A 13697-nucleotide genomic window follows, 5' to 3' on the forward strand; every position below is an offset into this window, starting at 1 on the left:
ACGTGAATAAGGTGAATAAGAACGCTCCCTCCTTGATCTTCCACCATGAGGAGAATATCTTGGAGAATAATCGCGACCTCTATATGGCGAGCGTCTTGGAGATCGACGATATCCATAGTCATTACGACCACTGCGGTACCTGCCACGGTCACCACGACCTTTTCCCCAATACAAGAACATCATAAGAAATAGAAGTCACGAAGTTATAAAATCATGAAGTCCAGTTTCATAACTAATAGAATTATTTAAGATTTGAAACACACCATAGTCCCTGGTATTTTTCAGCCCAAGATAGTGCCCCGGAGTTGGAGTTCTTGCCCGTTTCCTACGTGACTGAAAGGTAGATAAACACCTTAACATTCATGTACAGTAAATATCAGGTAGCATTATCAAAATAGTGAAGGAGTCTACAGCATCACACATCATTTATCAAAATTATAAAATTAGAAAACAAGCATGTTACTTTGTATGGGAATAAGCTCCATTCGGAAGATCACCTGGAAGGTGAAAAAATTGGCCATTGAAAGCAAGGGAATAAGGAAAGCATGATACACATCTGGACACAAGTACTGCCTATTAAATGAATTCCAGATTTGAAATACCATAAAATCCTGATTATAAAGTTGTTGTATTGACCGTTGATTAGTTGAGAGTTGAAAGTGAATGCTGAAGTTGTATAGTTGTTGGACAAAATAGTTGCTAATTTAGTTGATCACATGCATTTGAAAAGCTGTTTTAGCTGGCCATTGATCAAGCTTGTTTCACTTAAGTTGAGATGGATGAACTCATCATCTTTGATTGCTGCCAAAATAGCTGACGCAATATGTTCTGAATATAGCCAGAAAACCTCCAAGGTAAGAAGAATATTAACCAGACAAAACTGTTTAACTTTATGCAGAAAGGATAGAAATAGATTACCCTCTCCACAGTTATGTATCGACCCTCTAAAACTGATTGGTTGAGATACTTAATGCAACGGTTGGCATCCTCAACACAGTCCATAGTAACAAAAGCAAAACCACGAGATATGCGAGTACGAGGTTCCACAACAAGAAAACATGATGCAACCTTTAAAACAAAATCAACTCATTAGCAGCATATAAAAATTTGATAATAGCAATAAAATAACGAAAGAAAGGAAAAATCCCACAATTTTAAGTCCATAACAGAAAAACCAACCTTTCCCTCCTTTGAGAAGTGTTCTTCAAGGTCCCTCTCTGAGACCCTTTGAGATAGACCAGTCACGTAAAGTGTGTTTCCAGGATTTCCAGTATCAGCCCTGCCGCATCACTCCAAAATATATAAAAAATAAAATATAATGGAGCATTTGAAACTCCAACATCAATGTAGGAGAATACAGAGTATTGTATCAGCATAAAGATTGCAGTTCAGGTCACAGCTAAACAAAGAAAGCATAACCACAATTAAAACTAACCTGCCACGACTTCTTGACCTTGACCTGAATCAGAAACAACCAAAGGAAAAAGGATAAGCTATACTACCACAGAACTTATTGTATATTGAAATTGAGCAGGAGGATAACAAACCTGCCCCGACTATGTGACCTGGACCCATGCCTTGGCCTTGACCAGGAGCGGGATCTCGACCTAGATCTAGACCTGGATCTAGATCTGGATCGTGACCTGGACTGCTCTCTCCATGGGGAGGGGGACTTAGAATTCCTAATACAGACAGCATATATATTAAACGAACATGGAGATTCATGCAACAGCAACTTGATAACCAGCTCCATATGAAACAAAATTCCACAATATACGAAAAAAGAGATCAAGCAAATTACTTCCAAATAATTCATAATAATTATTTTCACACTCGCCCCCACCATTTCTTTACGAAGATTCTCTAAAATCCCTCCCGAAACCACAGAGCACAAGAATCAACAGTCGAAAGCCTACTCCAGCTCAATCTTTTAAATCTAAAAATAGCTATTCCTTTTACATATACATGTAGAAAAAGACATAATACAGCAAGATCAAAATTGATACTGATCCAACATTCGAAATTCCTTTGGGATGATAATTCCCCATCTTGAATGCTCATCAAATCCCTAAATCAGCCCAACTTTTCTACGGTTTCCCGATTAAAAATGCTTAACGAAATGGAGCTTACCTTTTACGAGGAGAATCCGCCTGTGCCACAACCAAAAACGCATTTGAAATCAAGGAATTGTTAACCAACTAAAATAAAAAAAAGCAAAAGGAGAAAATGAAACATGAGAGAAGAGAGAAGATATGAGGGCTTACCATAGGAGCAAAGGAACCCTAGAACGCGAGATTGGAAATTTGGGAAAATTTAGGGTTTTTACGCGCAGATGCAAGTACGCCAATGAGATTTTTTTGGTATGAGCAAAGTGAAAATATGAATTATTGGGATAATGATACTTGGAGGAGAGATTCAATGCGGTTGACTTGACATGGATCTTCAGTGCGCCACCACGCTTTTAAATATTAAAAAATAGGTAAATTTCTCGTATTTGGATTTTGGAAGTCACGGGAAGTAAAATAATTATCATAAAATTTAAACAATTTATTATCTCAAAATCCTTTTCTTTTAATTAATACTAAAGGAAAATCCCATCACCAAGTTTTTAAATCACCCAAATATTACTCCTTTATTCATTTTTAAATATATATATTTTTAATTTTCACGAAAATTAAGATAAGGTTCTTAAATTGTTGAATATTTTATATTAAAATTTAAAATTTTTTATAATGTATTCAATATTTAGCTTTGTCAAAGAGAATTGGATCTAAAATCCAACAGCAAATGAATATATTCATAGCATCACCAAAGGAAGCAGTACACACTACAAAGGTGGAAGACAAAGCAAAACCTAATATGGTACCCATCTTTTCTTTCATTACACTCTTTCAGATACAACAGGACAACATAGCCAACTACACAATGGATACACACTGCTTTCACATATGCACCACAAACCAACAGATTTACAAGCAAATCACCGAAGAATGGAAAACATAAACAGAAATCGTGAAGCCGTTGCTATGCTGATATGATTATGTTGTGAGAATATCTGGGAGTTGGATCGAGTGAGCTCCGAGTACTTTACCACCGACATCTGGGAAATTTTCTTGTCCGGGGAGAGGGTTTACTTTTCCATCAACATCTACTTGTACAGGATACATCAGAAGGTGGCCCTGCAACCGTGAGTAGTCAGTATTTGTGAATTTCTTCCAGTTCTCTTGAGCAATTTCGTTTACTGTCTTCACACATGCCAGACTTTCTGGCTCCTTGAAGCACTTATTCGGCTCACCAAGATGCTCTGCCCATAGCGACATTCTATACCCATATACCTGCCAAATGCAGAGAGGCACCACGTAAGTTCGTAAGAAAACATTCAAATTCTGATTAAGAGCTTGACGCATTGCAGTCTTGGGGCAGCATTTCTGCTTCATGTGTCATTTTTAAAATGTAAAATGAGTGATTTAACATGCACTTTCTAATTTAATACTATTCCATGTAGTAAAAAGGGCACAGAAATGTGAAGCATATTTTTCACACAGGTTTTTCACTGTTCCATTAAATGTCACTCTGATTAATTTTGGACATCAAGTATACCACACTAACAAACGATCACTTTCTAGTTTCCAGCCTAGAGAAAAATGAAAAGCATAGAACGCAAAGACAAATCTAACCAAGGACAACATTTAGGCTAATCCAATGCTATTTTCCTACCATCAGTCCATCACTGAACAACAGCCAAAAGATTGGTCTAAAAATAACAGTTTGCTTGAAAGAGACAAAAAGAAAAAGGTATACAAACCTGACCACGTGGATGCTTTTTCTTCTCAGCCCAAGTATAATGTGGTTGATAGGCACCCATAGCTATCTCAGTGTCTTTTGTACCAGCCATGGATCTTTGGTTAATATTAGCTGATCCCACTATCACATACTCATCATCTATTATCATTCCCTTTGCATGCACATAAATCATGAACCGACCAAATTTTGTGGAGTCAGGGACCTAAGGAAAACAAAGTGTTTATATTAATGTAAAGATAGGGAACTTCTCAATTCATTGTGAATCACCAATACGGCTATGGTTCAAAATCAAAGACACTCTCCACCGTTTATCAAAATTTAGAACTAGAACTTACCAGCACAAAAACATAATAAAACAACAAAGTAGAGTAATCATGGCAGGTAATTGAAAATTTAAATCTTGAAATCTAGACTTGTTTAGGCTCAGTCCTGATCTGATTTAAACAGACATTATCGACAGTAGGTAGACAGGTAGACCACTTATTTTTGGGATAAAAGTGATGCAAGATAACTTGCAAATTAATCTACAATCAGAATAATTAGCAACCAACCATATAATCTAGAGGTTCCTAACATTATCATAAGCCCAAAAATGAACAAAAGGGATATATCTCTCAGGCAATTACCGTATTACCATTACCACCAAGCATTTCCATGGAGACCTCTTCCCTCTTACCAAGACAATAGAAATTGAGGTAATCTTGAGGATGTGAGTCCTTAATTTCCATGGACTTGAGTTCTTGTGCAACGACATCATACATCATTTGCATTGTCTGAGACTGGAAACAACAAATGGGTGAATAAAGTAGAAAAGCTTTTCATTCTCTAAGAACAAACAGAGAATTCCACCTTCTTATATGGATCATATTAAAGATGATGTTGAAAAAGTAAACCCTAAAACAAACTAAAATAATAAAATAAATCCAAATAAGCACAAATAATAGAAAACCCAATTTTTTTAAAGTATGCCTAGCATAAGCATTCTTCCAAAATTTGGTAGAACGTTCCACATCAAATATCAAGTCTAACCTCAGAACCACTTATGGATAACCAACGAAACACCATATGTTTTTTTTTTTTTCCTTTTCAAGAAATTAAAGGAAGGTATATATTGCGCATACAATTGCACTGTTGCTTCATGCTTTGATCAATGAATAGACATAAGATGCTTCCACCTAATATGGTTCAAGAAACAGAAACCAACCTGCCAATATAGAATTTCCTGTACAGTAGCAGATTTTGGATCACCCTCAGGCCACAGAGGAATTACAATATATACCGCAAATCTTTCCCTTGCTCTAATTTTACTAACAACCTTTAGTGCCAGCTCCATTGGGATCAGATTATCAGCCCCTGCTTATACCATAAAAGCAAATAACATATGAAAATAAAAGAAACAAATAATAAAAGTATACATTTCAACTCCTTTACTGTTACCAAAAGATATAACTACAGAAACATATCGCATACAAATTTGTACACTAAATACTTCATATAGGGACATTGTTTTGGAACCAAAATACCAATCTAAGATATGGAGAAATATAACCTTAATAACCAACGATAACACTGCTGACCTGCATTTTTGTACGATGGCCACGCATAAGAAGATCCAAGAAAATACTGATTTTCAATATATATGTAATGCTGGGCAGATCGGATTGCTTGGATGTAGGCTGTTTGAATGCTTTTATCTATAGCCAGACCTTTTGCGTAGGAAAGATGCTGCAAAAGAAAAGAAAAAATCATTAAAAACTAAGAGCTGTGATATAATGTACATGCTACTGATATAAAATAGTTGCAAGTAGAAATCTGGTACTGATGAAAATCTAGAACCACGGCCAACCTAATACACATTAGGTTTCTTCTATCTAAAAATCAGAAGAAAAAACGTTTCATATAAAAACCTGATTCTGAGCTCTTTTGATATATTTTGGAAATCCTTTTACTGATCCTGAGTCAATGGAGCGGAAAATCTGTGGAAGCAAACAAAATCAAACCAACATTTACCATTTCTTTTTCAAAAAAGAATAAGAAAGAACAAAATCAAACATGTATTTATCAGTACTAAAAGATTACACAACCTGAACATCCCAGCTTTCTCTATCATCTTTACTATGAACATGTACTTTGGGATCATCTTTTGGAACTATTGTAGTATCATCCTCTGTAACAGTTAGGGGAGGACTTTCTATCCATGAGATTCGTTCTATCCTAATCAAAGCATCATCATGCCATCGAGATTTTCCTCTAAAAAGTAGGCTGAACTCTTTCCACTTGGTTGATTTCCTCCACCGCTGCTCAAAGTTGATAAGAACATCATATGCAGCAGGCCCTTCGATTTTGCTGTGTAAATCATGCCATGGTTGCCTTGGAGCCTGGGCTCCAACCTAAAAAATAAATAGAAAAGTGGATACAAGAGAAGGGGAAACAAAGAAGCGCTAACATTAGAAGTACTTGTACCAGAACTAGAATGTTTGATGATACAGTTGATATATAACTAAATAAAATGCCAGCCTTATATGCTAGCAGTGCTAAGTTTCAAATTACAACTCAAGTAAACAAGCCTTAATCCCAATCTAACTGGAGTTATATGAATCTCTTCCTCAACTTATGCTGTGTAAGACCCTGATTATTATAAATGATAGGTACCAAGTCACTCATTATGACTACTCTTCCCATGTCACATCTGAGACATAGATCCCAACTTGTTGGTACTTTTAATGGGAGCTTCAAAATTTTAGTCACTCTGATACAATGTTAAGAAATTACAGTTGTCATCATGACTCTTACGGAACCGTAAAAAGAAACTATTACAAGATAACATGGCCCCCATTGCCTAGTAGTGAACAAGAACATAACTAATAGAACTCAGGGCCAGTCTGAGTTTTTCTCTGCATCCCTCTACCCAGTGTCATATTCTGCGAGAGATGCTTTATTGAAAACTGGTGCATGACGATAGTAATTGCCATTAACATACACGATAGAACATCATAACAGAGGAAAGCATACACCACAAGCAAAGGCATTAAGAGAAAATCAGGCAATTACTTACAGCAAAAGTGGGATTATGAAAATCATCCTTAAAAGTAGTCTCAAGATCACGAAGTAATCGATGTTCAGGTGTATCATAGCGACCATCACAGAGATCGATACCTCCAACAAATGCAGTTATCTTTCGATTATTGCCAGCTGCCTGTGTGTCTACAAGAACGCATTTTTGATGATGTGTAAACATGGTTCCCACAACCTGATCAAAACCATTGCAGAAGCAACCTCAGAAAAGTAGTTTAGCTAAAAAACGAAGATATGCTAGGTAAGTGTTAACCAGCAAAAATTAAGAACATGTTAGGATCCCATTAGAAGTCATCAAACTTCAAAGAACACTATTACACTGCTTTAACTTTCACATATAGCAAATAAGCAAACAACACACTACAGCATCCTTGTGCACTGCATTCAGTAAATACTAGCACAGAATGATAGGTGACTCGTTATCATAGAATCCAAATTTATTTAACTAGATCAAGTGAGTGGAACATCAACATGATCTTCTCATGACACACACACACTTGTTAGCTACTTATGGACAAAGATATATACATATATATAAAAAAAAGTTAACTTATTGCAGACAACAATAAAAACTTGCCTGTTGTTTGAAATAACCCAGCTTACTGCTAGCATAGCGTGGAGCCAGGACACAAGTAACAGATGAATGCTTAAAAAACTTGAACGTTTCTTCATCGTGTGTCTCCATCACCCCCACCTGCAGCACCCATTGACACCCACATTGTAATCTCATAATTCAATGAATCCTAGAATAAAACAACACAAAATTTTGCTGGAATTTCTTACCGTACTGATACCAAATTTATCATGTGAAGTTTTATCATCCCAAACCAATAACAGAACCCTAACCCCTTCTTCAGATTTATACTTCAGCAAATCACCGAGCGTTAGGTCCCCGCCTCGTGGCAATGGCCGAGTACGCTCTCTAACAAGCTTAATCTTATGGAAAACGGACCAACCAACAATGTAAACCATATGATGAGCTTCAGATATAGCATAGCAAATATCCTCCCAACACTGTCCTTGATTATAAACTTTACCGTCGTCTAATTCTATTTTAGGCAACATGTCGTCGTCCGGGACGTGAGCATCTTGGTAAAGGGTCACCTGGCCCCCTTTCCTTAACGGGAAATACGTGTGCCTCACACCGGCTTGCTCCGGATCGCTCGCGATGCTCTGCTTATAAAACGGATTTTTCTCGCACGGTATAAACTTCATAAAGATGTTAATCGCCGTGTCCGGCTTAGGCGGCTTCCCCGAGGGGCCAATGAGCGGGAACCAGCCGCTGATCGGCTCCCCCATGGCAATCTTTTGAGCGGGGATTTTGGCAACTCCGATCAGTTCGGCACCAAAGAGGTCATCGTCTTTGACGGTAATTTCGAGCTCCCACACCGGATGCGCCAAGGGGATGACGAAACTCTGGTCCCACCTCGGGTTCTGGGCGTTTTTCAAGACGCTTGTTCGAGCCACGGTGGCTTGGGGGACCGAAACGGTAACATAAGGGTCGCTGGTGATGATTTTACGGTGCTGCCTGATTTTAGTGTCCCCTTCTCCTACAGCGGTTGCCTGCGACGGGGTTTTGCAAGCCTCACAGACGGTCAGGCAACCCCGAAGCTGGTTCGTCAATGAGTCCATGTTAGGCAAGCTCCTCGCTTCAATAATGGTCAAATCCAAGTCACCGTGAAGGTAAATCACCTGCTTCGACCCTTCCTCCATTTTTCAGTAACAGGCAGTTCACTGTACAAAAATTTGCAAGAAAAAAATCACGAAAAAGACAAGAAAGGACGCTGCTTTCCTTGGTTTTGGAACTATCAAAACGGTGGGCGGATTTGGGTTTTCAAAGGAAAGCGGAAACCCCTCGTTGCTTAGTGGAGTAAAAAAGGGCGACGTGGGTTTTTAAGAGTTTGAAAGGTGGAGCAGAAGAAGGGAGAAAAGACAATAAGGAGGATGTAAGTGAGTGAGTGTGAGAGAGAAAGAGAGGAACAGAGAACAACAAGAACAAGAACATGAATAAGCTGGCCCCAGTAGAGGAGGAAATCGTGCGACGGCGGTTACAAACAACTAAGCTAAGTTTAAGCTAAAGCTGATTGCTTTGCTTCATCCATACATTCTATCAATAAGGAGAACGGAGAAAAGACAATAAGGAGGATGTAAGCAAGTGCGTGGCAGAGAGGAAGAGAGAGCAACAAGAATATGCTGGTGCGACGGCGGTTACAGACAGCTAAGCTAAGTTTAAGCTAAAGCTGATTGCTTTTGCCTCATCAAATCATTGTATCAATACTTTACCATAAAGTAAAGAAAGTAAACTGTTAACAAGATTTACCCACAAAAATTTAATTCTTTTAGAAAGAAATTATGAAGTCATTATGTCGAAAAGGTCAAAATCATATAAACCCCAGATGAAATTTGTCCAAGAAATTATCAAAGTTTTCAACTTTATATTAATACTAGTAATTGAAATTCCACTGATGAGGAAAGTTTGGAAGGACACGTCATGTACGTCCCGTTTTGGAAATTGATATCTTATCCTCCATTAAAGTCCAAGATGTCGCCTCAAATATTGGGAAATAAATGTTTAATAAATGATCATTTCAGCAGATGATGTGAAAATGATTCCTCATTCTATTTTAAATCAAGTATATTCTAGTCTGTAAACTCAATAATAATGCAATAACACTGTGGTTTTTATTTAAAATTTGGCACGTCAATGAAATTAATTGAAAGCAAAATTCATGGTGTGATTGGTGGTTACCCTTTCTTGTTCTATTCTCTCTTTTTTTTCTCTCTTTTCTCAATGGTTAGCCGAGACAGAAAGGAACAATTTCGAGCTAGCAAAAGCGCTTTCTTCTTGATTTGCCAAGAAAGAGAGGGAAAAGGTGGCCCCATAACCATTGTCCAAGCAAGAAAAGAAGTATGGGGGCTATAGGAATAGGACCGTAGCTAGTGTGTAACGATAAAGATAGATACCCACCATGGTCTTCCAAAATATCGTGTCTGTCTGCTCACATTGTTACTCGGCATCTTCCACTCACTCATGGCAATCTTCAAAGGAGTAGTAATTACGACCTGGAACAAAAGTTACTTTCAAGATTTGGCTTTTATTGTAAGTGAAATTCTCAGACAATCAAAGCTGTTTCGGAGAAAAGTACAGTACCATGTATCTTAAAATTAAACAAGACAAATGTCCTTTGGGTGGGGAATAAATGGGGGAGAAAAGGATTGTATGGAATCAAGATTATGGTGAAATGTAGAGCTTTCGCTTGCAGGTGGCCAGGGTGGTTCATGGGTTCCCACAGATTTAACTTGTTCAACAAGTGCCTCCATCATCACCAACAACCTTTCTCTTCTTTTCTTCACAACACAAACAAATGGATGCTCAAGCATCACGGTCCCAGTGAGTGTTGCACCAATGAGCCCTCCAATGATAATCTGATAATAATGGCGCAGCATGCTTTTAGAGCACTGGCAAGTTGCTTAATCGATGATGGCCTTGACACCAGAATCTCATCAGATTTTTTCCACTTAAGCTTTGTCCCTTTCAATATCTTCGCCAGTACTCAAACTAAACAAAGGGATGCTCGTGGCGAAGGTGATGCTTGCTTAGATATTGCTCACGGTTTGGTTCGTCCTGTTTGTTCTTGATTCAGCAGCCACGCACACGCATAAAAACTTCTCGGTGAGGGTTTGGTTTCACGTGCATCAAAGCTTCAACTGAAGGGTTTCTTCTGAGTCCTGTTTCCAGTTCAGGACACGATTTGGAAACCCAAGATCCTTCTGCCAACTTGCGTGAGCATTGTGCTTTATTTATGGGAGGTGACTTCCTGACAGGGATGGTGCTTTAAGGGGGAAAGACCAAGATCTTGTTTTTGATTATCATTCAATTTCGTATATACATTGACAATGGCTTTTCGAATTACAAGAAAAAGATTACATAAAATATTAATTGATTATGACAATCAAACTTAGCTCAGCAATCATGGAGTTACAACTGAATTGGAATTAGAGGTGCCGTGCTTCTTCTCGTCCACAGATTCTCTCTTCTTGTTTCTTCAACTACCCCAACTCCATTGACAACAACCTTTGCTTCCTTCTCACTTTTCACTCCCTTTTCCTCGTACAAAGGATTGCTCACGCAGCCTGCTTCCCCTGCCCCTGCTGCATCATATGCCCTCCAATCAAAATCTGATAACGTTCCACGTGCGCTTGAAAATTGCTTCATCTGGCGCAAGGAGGAAGGAACTCTTTCAGCAACCTGATCTGCCTCGGTATTGGAAACATCAAATCTATGACCACCCTTTGTCCCTTTCAATACTTTAAGCATCAAAAAAGGCTTCCTCTTCATTTCTTCCGTCGCTGCTTGCGGTGGCGTCACAGTTTCCTTCTTTTTCCTGCACTTGATCTGGCCCATGCACGAAACTTTCGGTGAGGTTGGTTCATCAAAGCTCCCATTCTTGGACTTTCTCCGAGCCTCCTTGGGAATCAAGGACACGATCGGACCTAAATACCCTTTACCAGCAGGGCTGATTGGCGGGCTTACCTGGAAAGTCACGGCTGATGCAGCTTTCGGAAGAAAGGCTAGGATCTTGTTCCTCTGTTTCACCTGCTTCTCCATCCTATATCAGACGCAAGCAGGGATATTGACCTTGTCATACAAAGTGGAAAGCACACATACAGGGCCTTGAAGTTATAGGAAAGTGGCAGAGCTGTACAAATAGTAAAACAGCTTTCACACATTCGCCGGCCAGAATTTCACACATTTTCTTACTTGGTCATCATCCTCATCATCACGGACGGCCGACCGACTAGATGAAAAGTCATGCATCGACATGCAAATAACAGTGTCAAAAAATGCTTATAAAATAATTACAATATTATTCATTCAATACTGCTACAAGTAACCAGTTAACGAGACAGCTAATTCCGTCTTTCCAATATCTTTATTTTAAAAATTAAAGGATACACCACACTCTGATTGTTTCACAATCAGAAAATAATTTATATCTGTATTGGCAACACCATAGTCTGATAAAATTTATGGACAATAAGAATCTATCAAGAGATTACTCCGTTCATACAGTAAATTTCTGACAAAAAAAGATACTAAAAAGAGGGGCTATCCCAGAAAAATCTGACACCGAATACAAGCGTTTTGCTTCATTCCGCAGGCAGAATGTTGACGACCCAGCAGGCCGGTACCCTCACTGGAACTGTTAACTGAACAAAACTAAGACCAAGTCAGATATGCATCTATCATCATTCACTTGTACCATCTGAATTCTAGAACCTATGAATGAATAGATTACTTAGAAATTACATTGAAAAAGCATCTTTTCACTAAAAAAATGTTACATAAGAACACAAACTGTGTTTGGTGGTGATACAACATTGCTCATCAAAAGTAAGGTTTACAGGTACCCATCCCAAAATTTTTAAAAACCTTTGGAAATTGGAAGAGCAGCCTAATGGAAATCGGCGAAGTGCAAGGGTCATATCACTGCAATTTCAAAAATTGCAACAATTTTAGAGTTTAAAAACAAATCAACCTTGGCTTCCTCTCAAGCTCTTTGAAAATGTCATGCATTATCGTTTACTCCTGTCATCTTTACTGCTTCTATCATCCTTAGTCGCCCGATCATCCTTGTTGCTTGTTTGTGGGGTGTACTGGCTAGTTGATGATGGTGAATACCCCGGAGCACTAGGGGAGTACCCAGCACTTGGACTGCACAAAACATTGGACATATAAACAACAAAATAAAGCAAATTTTAAGTTCAACACTAGAGTCTGCTTACCTATACTGTGGCGAACTTGGGCTGTAGTCTGGACTCACTCCAGAATTATATGGGCTGGTTTAGGAGAAGTAAAACAAAAAACAGATTATCACGAGGCATTTAGAACAAAATTGATATTAGAAATCACAATAACCACTTGCTTCAGTATAAAAATATCACAAGTGGAAGCTTTAAGATGCATCTCACTGACAACAACTCCCAAAATTAACCTATTCAATTACACAGCAAAAGATGAAAAGTTACCTGCTAGGACTGTATGTTGGACTTGAAGGGGAGTAAGAAGGAGAAGTCGGTGAATATGATGGTGATGTTGGGCTGCAATTCAAAAACAAAAGTTACAAGCGCATTACACAGAATGAATATAAATTCATTATATCCAAGGAGAATTGAGAATAGACTAAAACAAAATTGACACGTCCAAGACTCATCAGGAACAAAAAAAAAAAAGATTTAGTCTATCATAAATTACCTGTAATTTGGTGAAGTTGGACTATAAGGACTGGACGGAGACAACCTTGGACTGCTTGGTGAGTACGCAAGAGATGGACTGTACTTGGCTGACTGTGGATTGTAACTTGGAGAGGTAGGACTATAGCTTGGTGATGTGGGACTATAACTTGGTGAGGTTGGACTGTACCCTGGAGAAGTCGGGCTATAAGCTGGTGAAGTAGGGCTGTATGATGGAGATGTGGGGCTATAGGAGGGTGAGGTTGGGCTGTAGGAAGGAGATGTAGGGCTGTATGATGGGGATGTTGGGCTGTATGATGGAGAAGTGGGGCTATATGCCGGTGAAGTGGGGCTGTATGCTGGTGAAGTGGGGCTATATACGGGTGAAGTGGGGCTGTAGCTAGGTGAAGTTGGACTATAGCTAGGAGATGTGGGACTATAACTCGGTGAAGTGGGACTGTAACTTGGAGAGGTAGGGCTGTAACTTGGAGAGGTAGGGCTATAGCTCGGTGAGGTCGGAGAATAAGAGGGACTTGTAGGAGAATATGCTGGACTTGTTGGACTGTAACCTGGCGAACTAGGAC

General features: G+C 38.8%; 4 protein-coding genes across 4 annotated transcripts in view; all 4 read right to left on the bottom strand.

Annotated features, from left to right (window-relative positions):
* The window catches only part of LOC110410038 (RNA-binding (RRM/RBD/RNP motifs) family protein), a 2878-nt gene extending 443 nt beyond the window's left edge, over positions 1-2435 (bottom strand). The window contains exons 1-8 of the mRNA XM_021419607.2: positions 2265-2435; positions 2131-2150; positions 1548-1682; positions 1436-1459; positions 1180-1279; positions 919-1068; positions 264-333; positions 3-158 (exon numbers count right to left, since the gene is read on the bottom strand). Coding sequence (XP_021275282.1) covers positions 3-158; positions 264-333; positions 919-1068; positions 1180-1279; positions 1436-1459; positions 1548-1682; positions 2131-2150; positions 2265-2267 — 658 coding nt within the window. The 5' untranslated portion in view covers positions 2268-2435. The remainder of the gene's footprint in view (positions 1-2; positions 159-263; positions 334-918; positions 1069-1179; positions 1280-1435; positions 1460-1547; positions 1683-2130; positions 2151-2264) is intronic.
* A 336-nt stretch (positions 2436-2771) lies between these two features.
* On the bottom strand, positions 2772-9125 carry PLDDELTA (phospholipase D delta). Its single transcript, XM_021445036.1, has 10 exons — positions 7663-9125; positions 7457-7573; positions 6860-7054; positions 5889-6194; positions 5712-5780; positions 5382-5529; positions 5009-5157; positions 4431-4583; positions 3806-4006; positions 2772-3335 (listed from the first exon to the last, which is right to left on the bottom strand). Exons 1-10 carry the CDS (start codon positions 8590-8592, stop codon positions 3039-3041), a joined length of 2565 nt encoding a protein of 854 aa, XP_021300711.1. The 5' UTR covers positions 8593-9125; the 3' UTR covers positions 2772-3038.
* Positions 9126-10713: 1588 nt separating this feature from the next.
* On the bottom strand, positions 10714-12016 carry LOC110409801 (uncharacterized protein At1g76070-like). The gene has a single exon (XM_021419275.1). It carries the CDS (start codon positions 11486-11488, stop codon positions 10859-10861), a length of 630 nt encoding a protein of 209 aa, XP_021274950.1. The 5' UTR covers positions 11489-12016; the 3' UTR covers positions 10714-10858.
* Positions 12017-12161: 145 nt separating this feature from the next.
* NRPB1 (RNA polymerase II large subunit) overlaps positions 12162-13697 on the bottom strand; it is a 3621-nt gene continuing 2085 nt past the window's right edge. Inside the window, exons 5-8 of the mRNA XM_089782514.1 lie at positions 13136-13695; positions 12910-12981; positions 12667-12720; positions 12162-12595 (exon numbers count right to left, since the gene is read on the bottom strand). Of these exons, the coding sequence (XP_089638640.1) occupies positions 12457-12595; positions 12667-12720; positions 12910-12981; positions 13136-13695 (825 nt within the window). The 3' untranslated portion in view covers positions 12162-12456. The remainder of the gene's footprint in view (positions 12596-12666; positions 12721-12909; positions 12982-13135; positions 13696-13697) is intronic.

Source organism: Theobroma umbraticum, unplaced genomic scaffold (genome assembly GCF_002168275.2).
Source record: "Theobroma umbraticum cultivar Fairchild unplaced genomic scaffold, ASM216827v3 scaffold_44.0, whole genome shotgun sequence".
NCBI classification, from domain to species: domain Eukaryota; kingdom Viridiplantae; phylum Streptophyta; class Magnoliopsida; order Malvales; family Malvaceae; genus Theobroma; species Theobroma umbraticum.